The sequence below is a fragment of the Meriones unguiculatus genome, chromosome 17 (genome assembly GCF_030254825.1).
Source record: "Meriones unguiculatus strain TT.TT164.6M chromosome 17, Bangor_MerUng_6.1, whole genome shotgun sequence".
NCBI classification, from domain to species: Eukaryota; Metazoa; Chordata; class Mammalia; order Rodentia; family Muridae; genus Meriones; species Meriones unguiculatus.
The window spans coordinates 87,873,751-87,891,680 of NC_083364.1; the positions used below are offsets into that span (position 1 = coordinate 87,873,751).

At 42.2% G+C, this 17,930-nt stretch overlaps 1 protein-coding gene across 1 annotated transcript in view; it reads right to left on the minus strand.

Annotated features, from left to right (window-relative positions):
* The window catches only part of Adamts5 (ADAM metallopeptidase with thrombospondin type 1 motif 5), a 47,379-nt gene extending 32,543 nt beyond the window's left edge, over nt 1–14,836 (minus strand). The window contains exons 1-2 of the mRNA XM_021657825.2: nt 13,654–14,836; nt 1,552–1,684 (exon numbers count right to left, since the gene is read on the minus strand). Coding sequence (XP_021513500.1) covers nt 1,552–1,684; nt 13,654–14,760 — 1,240 coding nt within the window. The 5' untranslated portion in view covers nt 14,761–14,836. The remainder of the gene's footprint in view (nt 1–1,551; nt 1,685–13,653) is intronic.
* Nucleotides 14,837–17,930: the final 3,094 nt, after the last annotated feature.

Below are 17,930 nucleotides of genomic sequence, written 5' to 3' on the forward strand. Positions count from 1 at the left end.
GCCAATGCTGTCACTATATGTAAAGATCACCAAGGAGAGGATGTCAGAAGCCAGAATGTGTGATTCACAGCAGCTTATTATTCGTCCACCATATAGAGACAGCACAGATGATCAAGGTGTCTAAATGACCCGAGTAAAATTCCACAGGAAACTGACAGGGGCTTGGCTTCACCTCAGCACCCTGGCTTAAGTGAAAGATGCTCCAAAGTGTCTCAGACTGAATTAACATCAATGGTGCTGTTGGCTGGTTACTTACATCAAGGTTTTATGTTTGACTCAAACAAAAGTGCCACTGCATCAATGTCAGGACTAGTATTTGAAATACAGTCATTGAAATGCAACTTAATTCTGTTTGTTGCTACCATATTTGGATGTACAGAACTGTCCCCATAACTGGAAGTTGTTCTGTTCCTCAGAGGAATATAATTAGAAATCTGCCCCTTGTGAAAATACACAAATTACTAGGAATGTAAGGTGGAAATTTTAATTTTCACTTAATAGTTAAGACTGTAGCTTTAACAAGCTAAATCTTTTAAATAAAAAATACAGAAAAAAATCTAAATGTAGTGATGATAGAATGATGCCTTGTGTCACTAATGAATATGCAAAGGGGTTATACATAAATTAAGAAAGGGAATGAAATATTTAACTACGAAAATTGAAGTATGTGGATGTGAATATAAATGATATCCACTACCTACATTCCCCCCAGTTTCGCTCTTAAAACAATTCCATATAAGAGGAGGTGTTATCCCTCTATTTCAGGAATGAAGACAGGGCCTCAAAGAGTTCAGTAATAGAATAACTTGAAACAGGGCACAGTGACATGTGAACTTGCGTGTGTCTGATTATAAAACTTTGTCCTACAGGCTAAATCAGTTGCTCAGACACAAGTCTCCTAGGTCAGTGGTTTGGAAGCACTTTTTCCTTTTCCTTTTCCCAGGGATGTATTTAACTGCTTACTTCTGCCCTCGGTTTACTATTTCAAGATTTGTAAGTGCCCCATACAGTAAGTGAATTGAATATGTGACATTATGAAGTAAACTCTGCTGAGAGTCAGCTTGGCTCCATTCGTCTCACTGCTGGTAAGGAGGCCGGGATACTCATCACAAGCTACTGATTCCCTGTGACAAGAGCCCACTATTATCACTCACAATGGGGCAAAGCACGATAAATTCCTGTGCAAACTGGGTTATCCCTGTGTGAGTCAACAGTGTCATGAAGAACTTCTAAAGAGACGCCTCTGCATCTGTGACAAATACTGGCTAGGAGTCATTTAGGGATGCTTAAAAAAGAGAGAGAAGAAAGACAGTAGCAAATTTCTCCTTAACTTTTAAATGACACTGTCAAAGGAAATGTCTACCGTGCTGCTGACTCTGCCTTCCCGTTCCCTCCTCAGTTAACCCTGAAAGTTCAAATATAAACAAATGTAATCCCCAATGGTACATCTGAACCAGAAGAAATCTGGAATTAATTGCCAAGTATTTTGGGTCCCGTTGCAGCTGTTACAAGTGTTTGATTTGGCGAGGGAAGAGAAAAGGCACTGCATACCAATTTCATGAGCCACAGTGAAAGCTGCGTGGAGGCCATCATCTTCAATCACGGCACAGCTGCGCTCCGGAGAACATATGGTCCCAACGTCTGCCATTCCCAGGGTGTCACATGAATGATGCCCACATAAATCCTGCCCGGGAGAAAGAAAGAAATCATTAAAATCAATTTACATCCAGAAGGAGCCACCATGGACAGCCACTTGCCCACCGCAAATGGCAAGAGTGAGACATGTTTATGGTGTCACCTGCTCGGTGCTGGAAGCCTTCCAAAGACAAATTCAAAGCAGGGACTCTTCTCAGCTACTTTGCAACTGAGAAGCACAGAAGAATAAAGAAATTCCGTGACGTTTTGAAAGATGCCTTGATTACAACTTGTCCTTTGCAATCCAGGCCTGACAGCCTTAACAAAGCTGTAGTGCCTATACAAGTGTCAGAGGTTACGTGTGTTCAACATAGGAAAGCCTAATATTCTGACCTAAATTCAGGCTGAACTTCTTGGAAGAGAGGCCGAACAATTTGTTTTCTGTTAGAGCCAAACTACAACCACACTTGTGATAAGACATATATTGCTGAGACATTTGCATGTATTTGTGTATGTCCCTATATTTAGTCATTTATACAAGAAACAAACTAATTTTGAATCTGTTCGTATAATTAGATAAAACTAAATTTTCATATGTCTATTATTACTTAAAAACATCATTTTTTGAACTTCCCAACTGAATTTTAATTCCATACACTGTGTCTTTAGAAACTTATGAAAGGTCATGCATAGCTTCTTAATCATTTTACACTTATTTGTTTGGTGTGTGAACACGTATGTGCCACAGTACACTTATGGTGGTCAGAAGACAACTTGTAGAAGTCAGCTTTCCACTTCTACCATATGAGTGCTGGGATCAAACTCAGTTTGTCAGAACTACTGGCAAGCAACTTGTTACCCACTGAGCCATCTTGCTCACAGCTTTTAACGTAGTGTGTCTCAAGCTGATGACACATGAGAAAATATGTGTGATACAAGTATATTGTATGGGTAGATATGACTGTATTCATTTCTTTCTTGAGAAATTCTAGAGCTTTGAAGAGACTCCCTCAAAACCAAAAATAAAAAAGATCACATCATACTAATTGTTAAAAATCACTTAAAGAACATCAATAAGATATTAAAGAAATGAAGCTTTAAAAAGATAACAGAAGCTACAATTTTGACCTGTCCAATTTCTAATGATAACATTCCCTCCCTCTCAAATGTTAATTTAAGTATCAAGTAGATATAAAGTTTTCTGTCTATTCTTATGAATTTCATTAAAAATCAACATATATATTCAAACCAAAAGAGCAGTGTAGCATTCCCAAGTAAGCCATATGTTAATAACTAACTTTGGAATGGAATTTAAAATATTAGTTTGAGAAATAAGTACTGTTTCTATTATGCCTGTCATCTGTTCAAAACATGTATCTTACTGTAGAAACTCAACTGCCATTTGCTTAACTGAATGGTAAGATACAAGCAGACTCTATATGATGATCCATATACCTTTATTTTGCTGCCTGCTGGTAGGACCTCAGGAGCCTTGCACACATGTACAAGATAGTATTCTTATACACACCCACTGTACAGACTCAGTACCAACAGGTACTCCTCATTTCTCTCTATTTTGCTGTATAAAAGTCCAACAAACGTGAGCAAGACTTCAAGGCTAGACTCAGTTCTCTCCTCTTTATTATGTTTTAAGATCCTTCTACTGTTGTTTATATTGTGGTTTCCAGCTGTGTTGAGGTACCCAGTGGCTACCATGTTATTACAGCTTCAGATAATGAAAGTGTTAGCCAAGACCTCACGCCAACAATAACCCCTCCAAGCTTCCTTGGCTATCCTTCCACGGTATTCTATGAGATACCAAATTACAGCTGCTAAGAACAAATTAGCAGTTTTAAAAATTGAAATTCAAGTATAGTTTTGCATAATAATTACTATTTGGGATGATAATACAGTATAATACATTTTTAATCTCCCTTTCATCATTTTTAGCAATATTAGGGCCAGATCCCAGGTCATAGTTGAATCCTTGCACACAGGAGGTTATTTCTAGGCACACATATGGTTTTAAACTGAATTTTGTATTTCTCATCGTAATTTGGAGTCATCTTCAAGTAGTAAAAGCTAAGAATTAACTTGCACTCCTTGTTTCCCTAATCAGCTTGGAGCCACTGCAAAAGGAAATGGCCTTTCTCTTCCCAATGGAGTTGACACCGGAACCTTATTATCTCTGTTTACTGCTAATCAATTGCTCATTAGAGGCCATCAACCCTCCTTGTTTTCTTTGAATTGCATTAAATGTATTTGGCGTTTTGCCATAGAAATTGTGCATGTGACTAAATTATGAACAGAAGCACTTGTTATTTTTTAAGTACACTGATTAAGCACCCTGACTACATAGCCACACCATTATATTTCCACAGCTGTAATTATAAACTGGCAAACTTTCCATTTCTCTCATGCAATTTCAAGCCACTTTAGAGTAGCTATGATTTCACTCTCAAGATGTACAATGAACATGTGAACATTGTAACCCAATGTTCTCCTTAAGGTATTAAGACTGTATATCAAATTATTAATACATAGCATATTGAATTTATGTCTTTTCTGGTGACTCTTTAAAACAGTGCTTACAAATATTAGCCTTCAAGTTTATAGGGATTTTAAAGTCCAGAGGAGGAGTATGGATAGTGCTGGTTTGATCACATATTACTGTATAAACATTATATATGTATGTATGTATTCTAGCATTGGAGGTAGGAGACACTGAAGAAAATGGTTTAACATCCATGAAAAACATAAATGAATTAAACATGATGAAAAGTGGTTGTCTGTTATTCAGTGTCCACCAGAAGGCAACTTATATATTTGCTTTTTGGGAATAATTAACTTGTAGAATCAACACCTTGTTACCACTGGGTATTGAGTGCTGCAGTGGAACACAGTAAAATATAAGTATTCAGAAAGTAGAGGATGGTTAACTGTGGCCCCATGGTATGGTGTTGGCCATACTACAGGGCAGAAACAGTGGATTTAACTCCAAGATACAGATGAGGGAACAAAAGGTTTCCATGGGCTGGACACTAGCTCCGTTACTGTCACAGAGACTAAGAATATAGGAACTTTGTGACTTATCATGCTGTTCAGAAGTGCTAGTGGTATCTCAGACCTACTTGTAGGGATGGAAAAGGGGAACAGGAGCCAGCCAAGCATGCTGCCTAAAACATCAGTGCTCAGATGGTAGCTTTGAAAATACCAGTGGTCAGTACCAGATGGGAAAAGGAGTCAAGCAATAATCAGGCAGAAATATCCAAGCAAAGCAAGTCAGAGGAGTTGGGAGAATTTCCGGTCTTGATTGAGAGATTGTTCTCCCATGCAGCAAAAATGTCTCAAGATAAGGAATTAGAGGAAACATAAATTCTCATACTATCCTAAGGGCAGCAGAAGCAACTGCTCAAATCGAAGAAGAACACTTTACATGGAATTAGGTCCTAGTAAGGTATGTTCAAGGCAAATGTGAGACACTACAACTTTTGAGATGCTCACTCTTCTTCCCACACAGTTCTACTGAAAAGAGACTAGTAATGGAAAAATTAACACTAGGATCTATATTTTAATCACAAGTATCACACACATACATGTATACTTACATTTATACGTACAGATTTGACTTGTGGATTTTTAAGACCCTGATTAACATGTATTGAGGGTATGTATAAATGAGTTCTGTGTGACAGTTTCACACATGCATCCAGAAGGCATATATCAAATCAAGTATCTCTTATCTACCATCACTCCACAACATGAATCTGATTCTTGTGGCATCATATTCCTTTCTAGCCACCAATGCCGCAATCTCCAGTAACAGTGTCTTATTTCATATTCAAAGAGACCATATTAATTTGGAATGTTAAGCCAATCATTACAGTGACCTCTATTGTACAATCTCTAAGTAGGCATCTGTGCAACAAAGTGATTCTGAACACAACAGAGTCCAGTGGGATTAGAAGCTGAAGAACACAAATATATTCATTTCTATAACAATAATTGTGTGTCTACAACCAACCAGCTCTTATTAAAATTTCTGCCACCACAGTAAAAAAGGATCTAATACTGGTTCTTAAGAAACATAATGTACCCTAGCCTATCATTTCTCATCCATGGACTGAGAAAAGGGGCATGGGAAGAGAAGAGGGAGGGAGGACAGGATTGGGAGGGGACAAAGGAGGGAGCTACAGCTGGGATATAAAGTGAATAAATTATTTTTTTAAAAGAAAAAGATAAAAAGAAGCATAATATGGGGAGTGAGAAAAACAGAAGTGTATAGGTATGATATGCTGTGATGATTATTGTGAGTACAAAGAGGCATGGATGGACTTTCCTTGAGGGACTCATTAAAGGTTTTCACAGAATTGGAAGCACCTGAACCAGGCATAATGTTCTGAGAGAAAAGGCAACCTAACGAGGCAGGAGTCAGAAAAGTGAGCTCTGACTTGGCAATGGCACGACATGGCGTTTTCTGAGCTCCCAGAGTTTGGATTGACTAACAATGAGTGTGGAAGGACAGTCTGGACCCAGCACTACAACAGCCTAAAGTGACTCTGGTAAATTTTAGGTAAAAAGAGGGGACATAGGGAAATAAGAGGCAGAGCTGATTACGGGCTGAGGGGGACAGATACTTGGTCTAGTCCTGGTTGATGATAGGAACTATGCTATTAAAGATGGTGAATGAAAGAGGAATTGCTATTGCTTTTGAGATCCCAACTTTATTTGTAAGACACATTTGAAAACAATTTACCAACTTAGGAAGGAAGGCTCTTCCTCACTCAAGTAAGGACTCTGTCCAGTTACAACTGTGCTTGTATTCACATAAAACCTTCTGATACATAAAGACATCAGGAGTGGTGAGTCCCCGAGTCTCACACTTCTGCACAGGAAAGTTTTCTTTTCTCTTTCTTTCTTTCTTTCTTTCTTTCTTTCTTTCTTTCTTTCTTTCTTTCTTTCTTTCTTTCTTTCTCTCTCTCTCTCTCTCTCTCTCTCTCTCTCTCTCTCTTTCTTTCTTTCTTTCTTTCTTTCTTTCAACAGCGTTTCCTTGCCCATCCTGGACTCACTTTGTAGATAAGGTTGTCAATGAAGTCACAATGATTCTCTGGCCTCTGCCTTCCTGAGTGCTGGATTTAAAGTCCTGTACCACTGTGTCCTGATGGATGCTAAATTTTAAGCATAGCTAAACACTGAACCCCTCCCACTTCATAGAATGGCATTGTTATATCACTATCCTATTCGGGATATCAATATTATCTTTTGCATTCTCCATCTGTACCTAACTAAATGAAATTATTTCCTTATATCAAATAAAAAACAGTCATGGTGGTCTTCATGTCTATTATGTTGATGAAGCTAAACAATTAGATGCATAGAAAATACACAAAATGCATGGTGTTATCTAGAATGGAAGATGTTCTAGATAACAAGAAAATGGATGTGTGAGATAAGAAATATTCTGATATAGTTAGCTTTTCCTCCTTCACACAGACACACGCATGAACACACACACACATGCACATACAAACACACATGCAACAATTAATTATTTAAATCATGATAACTACCTTCTATTTCTTATCCTTTCCTTTATCCCTTCCTACCTGGACTACCATGTGAGATTTCCAAGTGACCCTTTTGCCATCTGAAATTTCCATATCTATATGCTGTGATAAGTTAAATTCTCAGAGGATGGGTTACATAAGACACCTTTATTCCTCCATAGTGGTAGCAACTTGGCATTCCAAACTCTGTACAGTGTAGCCCAACCTTCTTCATACCCTCCTGCCCCATCCTGGCAGCCATTTCCTACACACATTGTATTTTGGTCACCAAACAATAAGCTAAAATGGTCTACTAGAAAAGACCAACTTGCCCATATTTCTCTGTTTTTCTTAGACCTTTCTTGACCCACACCTTTCAATTCCTAATGCCACTGCACCCATAGGAGCCAGCTGACCACTCAGGAAACACACAAGGATCATTTTGGATCCCCCCACAGATCCGTATCCTTCACTAATGTTCCTTCCATTGCTTTCCACTAACATTAGTTCTCACTACAAAATGGGGTAGTATGATGATACTTCCTGAGCTGTGTCTCCTCCTACATTCCTCAACTCCTTCCCCACTGGTCCAGTGTGGCTGTATTTGGAAAAGCGGTCTCTAAGAAAGAAGGGTGGAGCTGAGCTCAGATAAGATAGAGCACTTCAGGACCTCACTCCTCTTTGTCCTTTCTTTCCCTTCTGGTCCTTTCTTTCTTCTTACTCTGACCCACACACCTCTCTTTGACAGACACACAGAGAAAGGAAACACCATGTAAATATACAGCAAGATGATGGATTCCTACAAATCGGGAAGAGAGATCTCTTCAGAAGATACACCCAGTCGATCTTTGATCTTAAACTTTCCAGTCTCCCGAACTGAGTCAGAATTTCTCTTTGTTGTTAGATATCTTCCTCCGATGATAATTATTATTGTAGCACAAGCAAACAAATACACACAACACATGATTTTCCTCTGTAATGTTTGTTACTTCTTTCTTTACTTACTCAATAATCATTCAACCCTCCTGTTTCCTGTCTTCTTACAAGATCTTCTTACAATATATAGAATTTCCACACTGCCTGGCCATGTCACATGACATTTTGGTGTGTCTGCTATATTAACTCACCCATATGAGTCTGGCTAGCATTGTAATCTCCAAAACTGGAGTCTACCAATCTCAGCCCTGCAGAGGATAACCAAATTTTACAAAAGTCATAGCGGTATATCCACTCAATAGCAATGCTGTGTATTTTCTGGAATAAATATTTAGGAAAGTGGTGACTTTTAAAAATCTCTGGCAATAAAGATAATTGCTGAGTATTTGAATAAATTAATCACAGTGTATTTGCAGAAAACTGACATGTCTATGTCCTGAGATTATCTATGTTTCTCTTCAAGTATATGTTTTTGCCTGCAAAACAAAACGATAGTTGAATGTTCAGTTATTAAAGATAAAATGATTTACACTATAGGAGGTACTAAAGAAATGCTCAACAAGTTGTTGAATCCAAATCAAATCAACCAACCCTTTGAGAAACACTGAAATTATACATTTGACACGAGACCTGATGGAGTTACCAAGAAAGAATCTGTGGGTTTCTCCTCTTCTGTGTCACAGATTTGTTTATTCTTGGTAAGAGTCTTTATCAGTTTTCTTGATATAGGAGTATATTCATGTATCACTTCCTCTCTGCTGGTGATAATCCTACTTATGTTATCAGGAATATTCCTATCTTGTTGCCTTCATCTCCCTTTGCACAGCATGTGTGTACATGCACAGTGCCTACTGTGAGACAATTCATCCGTGTCTTATATATTGTTTTGTGGCTCAAGTTTTTCCATACATGATCATCTAGAGATGCTTAATCTGTCACCATTCTCCCCATTTCTGGATTATTTAGCCTCTTTTAATGTTCATCTGCAGTTGTGATTCTTTGACTGTAAGCTTGAAGTGGATTTGAATTCAAATATGTAACCAAATTAGTTGGTTCAGTCATCAAATCAATGACAGAGTACAACCTTTTCTCTCTCCCAAGGCTTTGTCTCCTAGTGTCCATTATTTGTAGAACCTAAGGGACCAAATAGTAAAGAAAAAACAAACCCTGACTCCTGGATCAACATCCCAAGACAGGCATGGGAGAAGAGAAAGTCTAGGTGCAGCATAATAGCTTATTATAGCACAGTTGCGTAATTAACAACAATTAATGGAACTTTTACTGTAGGGTCTCTTAGCTAATTCATATTCAACAATGCTTTCAGTCTATGCAGTAGTAAAGAGTTTACTGTTCTTGTTCAGATGTAGAGAGAAGAATGTGAAAAAATTTCTGATTACGACATCAGTAAGAAAGATTTTTTTGTGGACCTCCTATCCTCTCCAGGTCCACAAGGAAAGCAACAGAACCAAAATATTGGAGCACAGGGGTCTTTTCTGAGACTCCAACCAAGTACAATGCATGGAGATAACCTAGAACCCCTGCACAGATGTAGCCCATGGTAGTTCAGTGTCCAAGTGGGTTCCATAGTAATGGGAACAGGGACTGCTTCTGACATGAACTGATTGGCCTGTTCTTTGATCACCTCCCCCTGAGAGGGGAGCATCGTTACCAGGCCACAGAGGAAGACAATGCAGCCACTCTTGATGAGACCTAAAAGACTAGGATCAGAAGAAAGAAAAAGAAACCCTCCCCTACCAGTGGACTTGAGGAGGCGGGTGTGTGGAGAAGGGGGAGAAAGGGAGGGATTAGGAGGGGAGGAGAGAGGGAACTAGAGGGGGGTATACAAAGTAAATAAAGTATAATTTAAAAAAATGAACTAGAAAAAAAAGAAAGATTTTTTTTCTAAAGAGGAGTAAATATTTTGGAAAATAAGCTTTAAGCTGTCTTTAAAATTTTATTGTACAATAAATAAGAGAGTCAGAATGATGAAATAACTCTGGGAAAGAAAGAGTGAGCCCTTTGGGACTAGATTTCTAATGTTTGATGACAGAAGTAGTGTGAATTCCAGCAGGAATGCCATTCACAATGGAAGTGGCTTTGTACCAAAAAAGTGATGGGTGCTGTCTCTATAATTAGAACATTCCTGAAGGCCGTGCATAGTCTTGACAGCGAAGTGTGTTAGCTTGATAGCTGAACTTTTAACACGCTTCTGCTGACTCCTAGACACAACATTCAAGGTGTTACTGGCTAGTAAACAGGAGGAAAGCACTTCCTCACACATTTGCTTCATGCCTGAAAAACAAGCAATTTAGCAGAAGACATTTGGACACAGAATTTGAACAGAACTCAGAGCCCATCAAAACATGGATTTGATGGCTGAGCGTCTGGCTGCTAAGCAACACACATCTTACATTCAAAACAGAGTTGTAAAAACGAAGTCCTGGTGCCAACTCTGGGTATTTCTCATTGAAAAGAAATAATCATGAAAGTTATTTCTTTCACATGGCTAGCCTGAAAATACCTGACTTCCATGGTAGAGAGGAGTCCTGATCTCCCCTCTTCTAGACTTCTTGGTTTCTACTTTTTGAAGCACTAGCTAGAGGTTAACTGTACAGACTAAGTCCTTTCAACTGAGCATTGCCCAGTATTGAGATTGTTTCACAAGTCACTTGACAGTCCTCTTTTAAATTTGAATAACATGTTCATATATAAGTACTTTACAAAGATCCAATTTTTGTGGAGTCAGTTGGATAGATTAGAGACCAACCATGAGAAAAATAATATTGGCTTTATTTAATCATGCTTCTCATTGACAAGGAGGCCAGGGAGGACTTAAGTAAAATATTCCCCATGTGCAAACCAGCTTGCAATTTTTTTTGTTGAAATTCTTAGTAAAGTTAGATTAGGGCTGGCAAGGTGGCTGGCTCTGTCGATAAAGGTACTTGCCATAGATCCTGAGAACCTGAATTTGGTTCTTGGAGCCCACACAGTAGAGGGAAAAAACCAGTTCCCAAAGGATGTCCTTTTTGATCACTGCTTACATACTCATATTATATACCATTAATATAATGTACTTAAAATTTTTTAATTAAAAAGAATTTAGAAAATAAATTTACTTCTATCTTGCCTTTGTCTAGTTAAAACATAGTGATGCATTTCCCAGATCTGAAAGCAATGACTGTCAATTAACCAAGTACAAAACTTTCCTGGAAAAAGCAATAGACATCAGTTAGAATCACTGACTGTTTTCTTTTTAGCTGGTGAATAATTAGGAAAAGTATGTGGAAGGGGGCAAAGAGTGAGTGGTCTTCAAGTTAATTTTAGAATTATGGACTACACTTTTGTATTAAAACTGAAAGAAAATTATTACAATTGGCAGTATACTGCCTTTTGGTGTGGTCTGCCTACAAAAGTATTTTTTCCTCTTTCTTTAGGGAACCTCCTTCTACAAACTCTCCCAAGACTCTTTTTTTGGCAGACATTCATGATATAGCAGCACAAGGAAACCCAGACGTGGAAAGTTGCTTATGAAAAAAAAAAAAAGACTTGGAAACCAAGTGAAAGAAGGATAGTTTTACAGAAGAACTTCACAAGGAAGCCTACAAAATGAATGTTGTACTAATGCTAGAAAGAGGAATTAAAGGATGGCTTCCAGAACATCTCTTAATGAGATGAAAGCTTTTCCATTGTGCAAAAGGCTGTGGTACCTACTTCTCCCTCAAAATGCTTCTTTTGGAGTCTTTGTTTGTTTGTGGGGTTACATTTATGTCCACCCTATAAAGTAGAACTGTTTCTCTTTTTTGAATTTATCAACACTTTTTCCTCCATACCATGGGTACCTTAGTAAAAATAGAAAAAATAAGTAACAAAACTTTATTACCCCTAAATCTTTGCAGTGTGTGATTGAATTGTCTATCCTTACTCTGGTTACATTTTGCAATTTTAAACAGTAAAAAACAAACAAACAAGCAACTAGTAGTTGCTTAATCTGTACTGGATGCATCTTCTATACTTAGAATAATTTTTAAGAATTATTTTTTAAATAATTTTTAAAATAATTTTTAAAAATTATTTTAGGATAATTTTTAATAAATGTTAACACATTTTTAACACCAGTCCTCCGCAGGCGTGTGAGAGGCACAAGGTAGGCAGAGAACTCTATTTTGGCAATGGGCAAAACTTAAATGAAAGTGCTAAGAATATGATGGACAACTGAGTGCTTAATAGGAACTGAGTTCCCCGAACTGAGTGCTCAACTTGCATGTGGGGTACAGCTCACTCACCCCAAGATCCATGGAAAACTGAGGAAGAGATGGGGGACAGGACTGTGACAGCCAGGCATGTGAAAGGTACTTAAAATGCTGACTTCTAGGTGTGTCATAGCCATGACAATCTTGCATACACATGCATATAGAAGCTGAAATAATCTATAGAACACACACACACACACACACACACACACACACAGTAGATCAGGGAGTAGTTGGGAATCAGGGATGCTAGGGAGATAGGTAAGAAAAAGGTAATGAGGGGAAAATACTGCCAATCAAGGCAGCATTGTGAACTCTGAGGCTCCCAACCATCAGCAAGACTTTTTGAAATGTCACACTAGCATGGTGGTCTGGTAACTGTGTAAATAGATTTGTTCCTCCCAGAATGTCTGGGCTTATAATGATCCATCCCTTTCCTTCTCTGTAACCATCTCCCTTAACGTGGGGAAGTCCTTGGAACACATTCTTCCCCACATCCTGAAGCTCTGCCCAGACCTTCAGAAACATATCCATCCAAAACCAAACCTCCAACTGGATTTGACCCTTGTTTGGCAGCTGGGTTGGAGGGCTGGGCTTGTGATGTGCTGGTAGAAGGCCTTGTTAAAGGACCCTGCGGTGGTGGTTGGAGGGGGGAGCGTCCTCACCACTGATTGGGCTTCTGCACCCTCCTGGCCCTCCCATATTCCTTCCTTCTCAGGAACTCAGATTCCAAGGTGGACACGTCAGAAGCCCATTTGGAAGCCACATTAGAAAAGGAGTCCTTTGGAAAGGGCTAGCGTTGCAGAAGGATTCGTATAAGGACATTTACAAGGGACATCATCAATCAGATAAAAGCAACTGCCAACTTTCAAGTCCTTCCTATTAAGTTGGACAAAGCAGTATTTTTGTCTTCACTGGGAAGTGGAGAACATTATTTCAAAGGCAATCCTACCTTTCCCTTTTGCCACTTAATGGATACTTTCCCCCAAGCATGAACATGCCTACTTATCTTGCTCATACACCACACTGCTCTGTCTAGCTGCATGACATCTAATATTATTGAATGCTGATTTCCTGAGCAGGTCTCCTCACCTAAAGCAGGAGTTACTGCAGAGGCTAATTGGAATTACTGAGTGGAGCTGGAGGCTGAGGGTCCTGCAAGATAAAGTTAGGCAAATTTATAATGAATGGTGAGCTGTTTGTTGGGAGAAGCAGAGACACCAGCAAGACCTGTCTATCCACCTACCTCTGCATTCCACAGCTGGGCACCTACCCGCTGCACCTACCTCTCGGGTGAATAGGATGGCTGCATCATAATGCTCCTCATGGTCATCGCCTAGCTGATTGTGTTGGTGCTGCCATTTGCAAAAGTTCTTGAGGGTCGTTGCTGCATTCTTGCTCACCTCCAGACTCTTGTCCTTATCGGCCAGCACCACTACTTTCACCACGGCCAGGCGGATATGGTTCTCGATACTAGCATGACTGTACAGCCGGTTGGCGATGGAGGCCAGGGTTAGCAAGTAATGCTGCAGGCCCCGACCATACATCCTCGCCATGGAGGAGTCAGCCACCAAAAGGAGCTCCACCTGGCGGGCCCGGGAGATGGACCGGCGCCTCCGCCTCCACCACGTCTGAATTCCTGAGTCCCCAACTCCTGAGAAAGCTGACTGGTCTGGGAGCTGTGGGGCAAGCGCTGAGCGTCGCCTAGTACTACTGTGCACTTGCACCGAGGGGCGATCTTGGGGTCCAGATGGGGACGCTGGAGTCTCGCAACTGGCGCGTGGTGGCAGAGTCTCGAAGCTGAAGCCCTCCCGGGAGTAGACGTGCAGGGTGCGCGAAGACCCATCCCCGTAAACTCTTCCAGCCTCTGCCTCTGTCCAGGACCCACGCAGGAGCGGCTTCAGAGTGTAGCGAGCGTGCTTGACTGCAAAGAAGCCGTCGAGACCCCCACAGAGGTCAAACACAGCGAGGGATCGAGGGCTGCCGTCCACAGTGCCCCTGTAGAAGCAGCGACCCCGGTGGCTAGGGGATGCGCTCGGCCCTCCTGCAGTAAGGATGCCACCAGCAGCACCCACTGTGTCGTCCCTCTCCAGGTCCAGCAGGAACCTCCGGCCGCCCGCGTAGACAAGGTAGCCCACCTTGCCACCGCCAGAGTAGAGCTGGTCTATATTCAGCACCAGCCCGCTGCTCCTACGCTGCCTGGCCAGTGGCCGCGGACGGCCCCGCGCCTGCGCCTCCTCCCCCTGCCGCTGGCCGGGCTGGGAGGCTGTTGCAGCAGTCCGAGGCTGCCTGGTTTTATCCTGGGCAGGTGCCGCCGCGGGGCAGTCAGTGGCCAGGGACAGGCAGGACACGCACAGCAGTAGCAGCAGCAGGGACGCCCACTTGAACCGCATAGTGCGCTGCCCGCCGGGAGGGGCTGCGCGTTTGCGTCTAGCTGGATGCTTGCTATTTGCTATGGAAGTTTCAGGGGCGGGGGTGGGGGTCTCACCCTCCCACCCACCCACCCACCCGTACTCTACACACTTGCGTGCAAGGTTGAGTCAAGTGTCCAGGGAAGGGTAGGGGGAAGCCACAGCCGAGCGCCAGCCTGTCCTGGCCGCGGTGCCAGCGTGCGAACTTTTCTTTGTTGGTTTGGAAAACGTTTGGAATTGTGCTCCAAGAGACCGAGGAAGAAGAATTTTAAAAGGGGAGGGGGTGGAGGAAAAAACAAAAGCCAGGAGGTGGAGAGCTACCAAATACAAAAAGGGAGAGAAGCCCAATGCAGACAAGATCTTTGCACAAACAGATCTAAACAAACGAGAAGAGAGAGTCAGGAGGGCGACCGCGCTCCCCGCCGGCAACTGGTGCGCGTCTGCTCCCGCCCCCTCGAAGCCCGGGGCTCGCCGGCTGCGGAGTGTCCAAGCTCTGACCCACTTCCTTTCTTATTTAGTGGGCTTCCTCGGCTCTGTTGGAAGCAGAAGGCAGGGGGAAAAGAGACGGGGGTAAAAAGCCCTAAATGTTTAAAATCAGAAGGCAGGAGACGGCCTGCCGTGAGCCGGCGACACTGCGCGTCCGGGTCCTTTCGGCTGCCGCGTCCTCCTGCCCGCGGTCATCCCCAGTCGGCTGCTGTGGGCGCGGAGAGCGGCTCAGGCGCTGTGAAGATGCGAGGAGGTGGGACAATGAATTTATAGCGGCGTGCCATCCTGCAATGGCAATTTCAACAATTCGTCACTGCACGCTGCCTCTTAAAGGGAGAGCTTCCCCCACCACTCCCACCCTTCCCGGTCCGCGCCTAATCCGATGGGGGAGGGCGCGGGGAGAGGAGGAGGGTGATCGAGGAAAGGGAGACCGCGAAGGAGGAAGGGACCAGGAGCTATCAAGGTGGAAGGAGGGACAAAGGAGGGAACGAGGGCGAAGGGAGCTTGAGAGAGAAAAAAGTATTTGGGCAGGAAAACAAGAAAAATTCCTTGGCCTCCTTTAAAGCCACAGCAACTCCGGGTCTGTGTGATATTTCACAACCAATCTGGGTTGGCTAACCTCGGCTTACCTCATCTCCTGAAGGGGTGTTTCAGTGTTTTTAAAGCCTCTCCCTGCCTCTTTCCCTTGCGCGGGGGGATATGAAGTTCTTGCCTCATTTTGCCGGCCAGTGCGCCCTGGCCTCGTAGACCCTGTAACTCCATCCACTGGCCAGGGCCGCTTCCCGGAGCGCGGATCTCTTTTCCCTGGCTCCCTCCAGAAGGTCCCGGCAGCTGGTTTCCAGCCTTCTCCTCTCCTAGCCTGTTCAAGCTCCAAACTTGGTGACTTCGGGCTAGGAGTGACTAACTTCACCCGGCCACCAGCTGAGCAGCCAGGCAGCCACGGGTGCTTCCTGGCGCGCCTCTGGGCAGGCAGCACTGCGGTGACCCCGACAGGGCCGGCTGCGGCCTGGGAAGTCCTTGGCTTTGTGTATAAATGGCGGTGCTCCCAGCTTTCTGCAGTGCATAGTTGGTCAGTGCCCACAATCTGTCACTTATTCCGGCCACTGGAACTCTTTTGGCAGTAGAATGTCAGGGTAGGAAAGAGTTAACTCTTGAAGGGAATTCCACAACCCCTCTCAGACTTTTGAATTTTATGCTCATGCTTTCTTATTAAAATGTAATTAAATAGCAAACACTCTTTTGTTTCATTACTATGTCTCTCCTAAGTAAGCCGCTCATAAGTACCCGCTGCCCATTTTAAAAAGTCCCTATTAGGATGGAAGAATACTTTAAAGGAGGTATATTGGTGCTTATTAGTAGGCAGGTGGCATGGTCCCTGCTACCCAGATTCTCCTTCCTTTGTTTCCTCTAATTATCAATTCTAAGAAGGTAAAAAGAAAACACAGAGACATCTCACAGCAAGCTGATTTGTAGCAAGTCCACTGCTAGTCCCCAAACACAAGACATATGATTTACACATTTCCACCCATTTTGACTTCACGGCTTCAGAGGGGACCAAGGATGCTTGCAGCTCTCTTGAAGGATCCATTCTCAGGGAAGGTACCCTGAGGCCCAAGACTGAGGAAGGCAAAAAAGGGTTAAAGTAAAAGAGGGCATGAAACTGCGAATAAACAAGGTGTGTGTGTGTGTGTGTGTGTGTGTGTGTGTGTGTGTTGTACGCGGGAGGAGTTGGAGAGAGAAAGGGGAAGGGGAAATGATGTAATTATATTTTACTTTTTAAGATTATTAAAATTAAAACAAAAGAATCACTAAGCTGTGGTGCCCATCACTCCTGCATGTGTTATAACATTGTGGAGTCCTCAGGAACACAAGGCAACAGACAAGCATTAGAGGCCGAGAATGGAGGTACCAGCAAATCTCTGTCTCCCAGTAGTCTTCAGCTTTAAGATGATCATAGTCACTTTCACGGATCTCTTTTCCCTGGCTCCCTCCAGAAGGTCCCTGCAGCTCGTTTCCAGCCTTCTCCTCTCCTAGCCTGTTCAAGCTCCAAACTTGGTGACTTCGGGTTACTTGGTGACTTTCAGTGGTTAGAAAGAAAATGGCCTCCATTAGCTCATATGTGAAATCGCTAGTTGGTGGAACTGTTTGAGAAGGTTTAGGAGGTATGGCTTTGTTAGAGGAGGTGCATCTCTAACAAAGTGTAGGGTGTGTGTGAAGTTTTCTCTGCTTCCAATGTTGGAATCAAGATGTAAGCTCTCAGCTGTTCCTGCCATCATGGACTCAAGTCCTCTAAAACTGTAAGTCCAATTAAACTAGCTAAAAAACTTTTTTTTTTGGTCCTGATCACAGTGTTTTGTGACAAAGACTGGTAAATAACTAAGATAGGAAATTTATTTATTTTATGTTACTTTCAGAAAAAAAAAGGCCTGTATTTGGCATCAAACACAACAACTTTTATTTAAAACATGTATACCTACTATCAAATGGCTCATTTACAAAACAGGTGTTTTAGGTGACACTGGGCCAAGGCCATTAACTGAAATTGTTTTCTTTTGTGGTGGTTCCTTATGCAGTTTAGGGCATTTCCCAGAGACTTTGTAATCTCAAAAAAAAAAAAAAAAAAAAGCTGCACTCCTAACAGGACTCAATCTGAATTCCATGCCTTC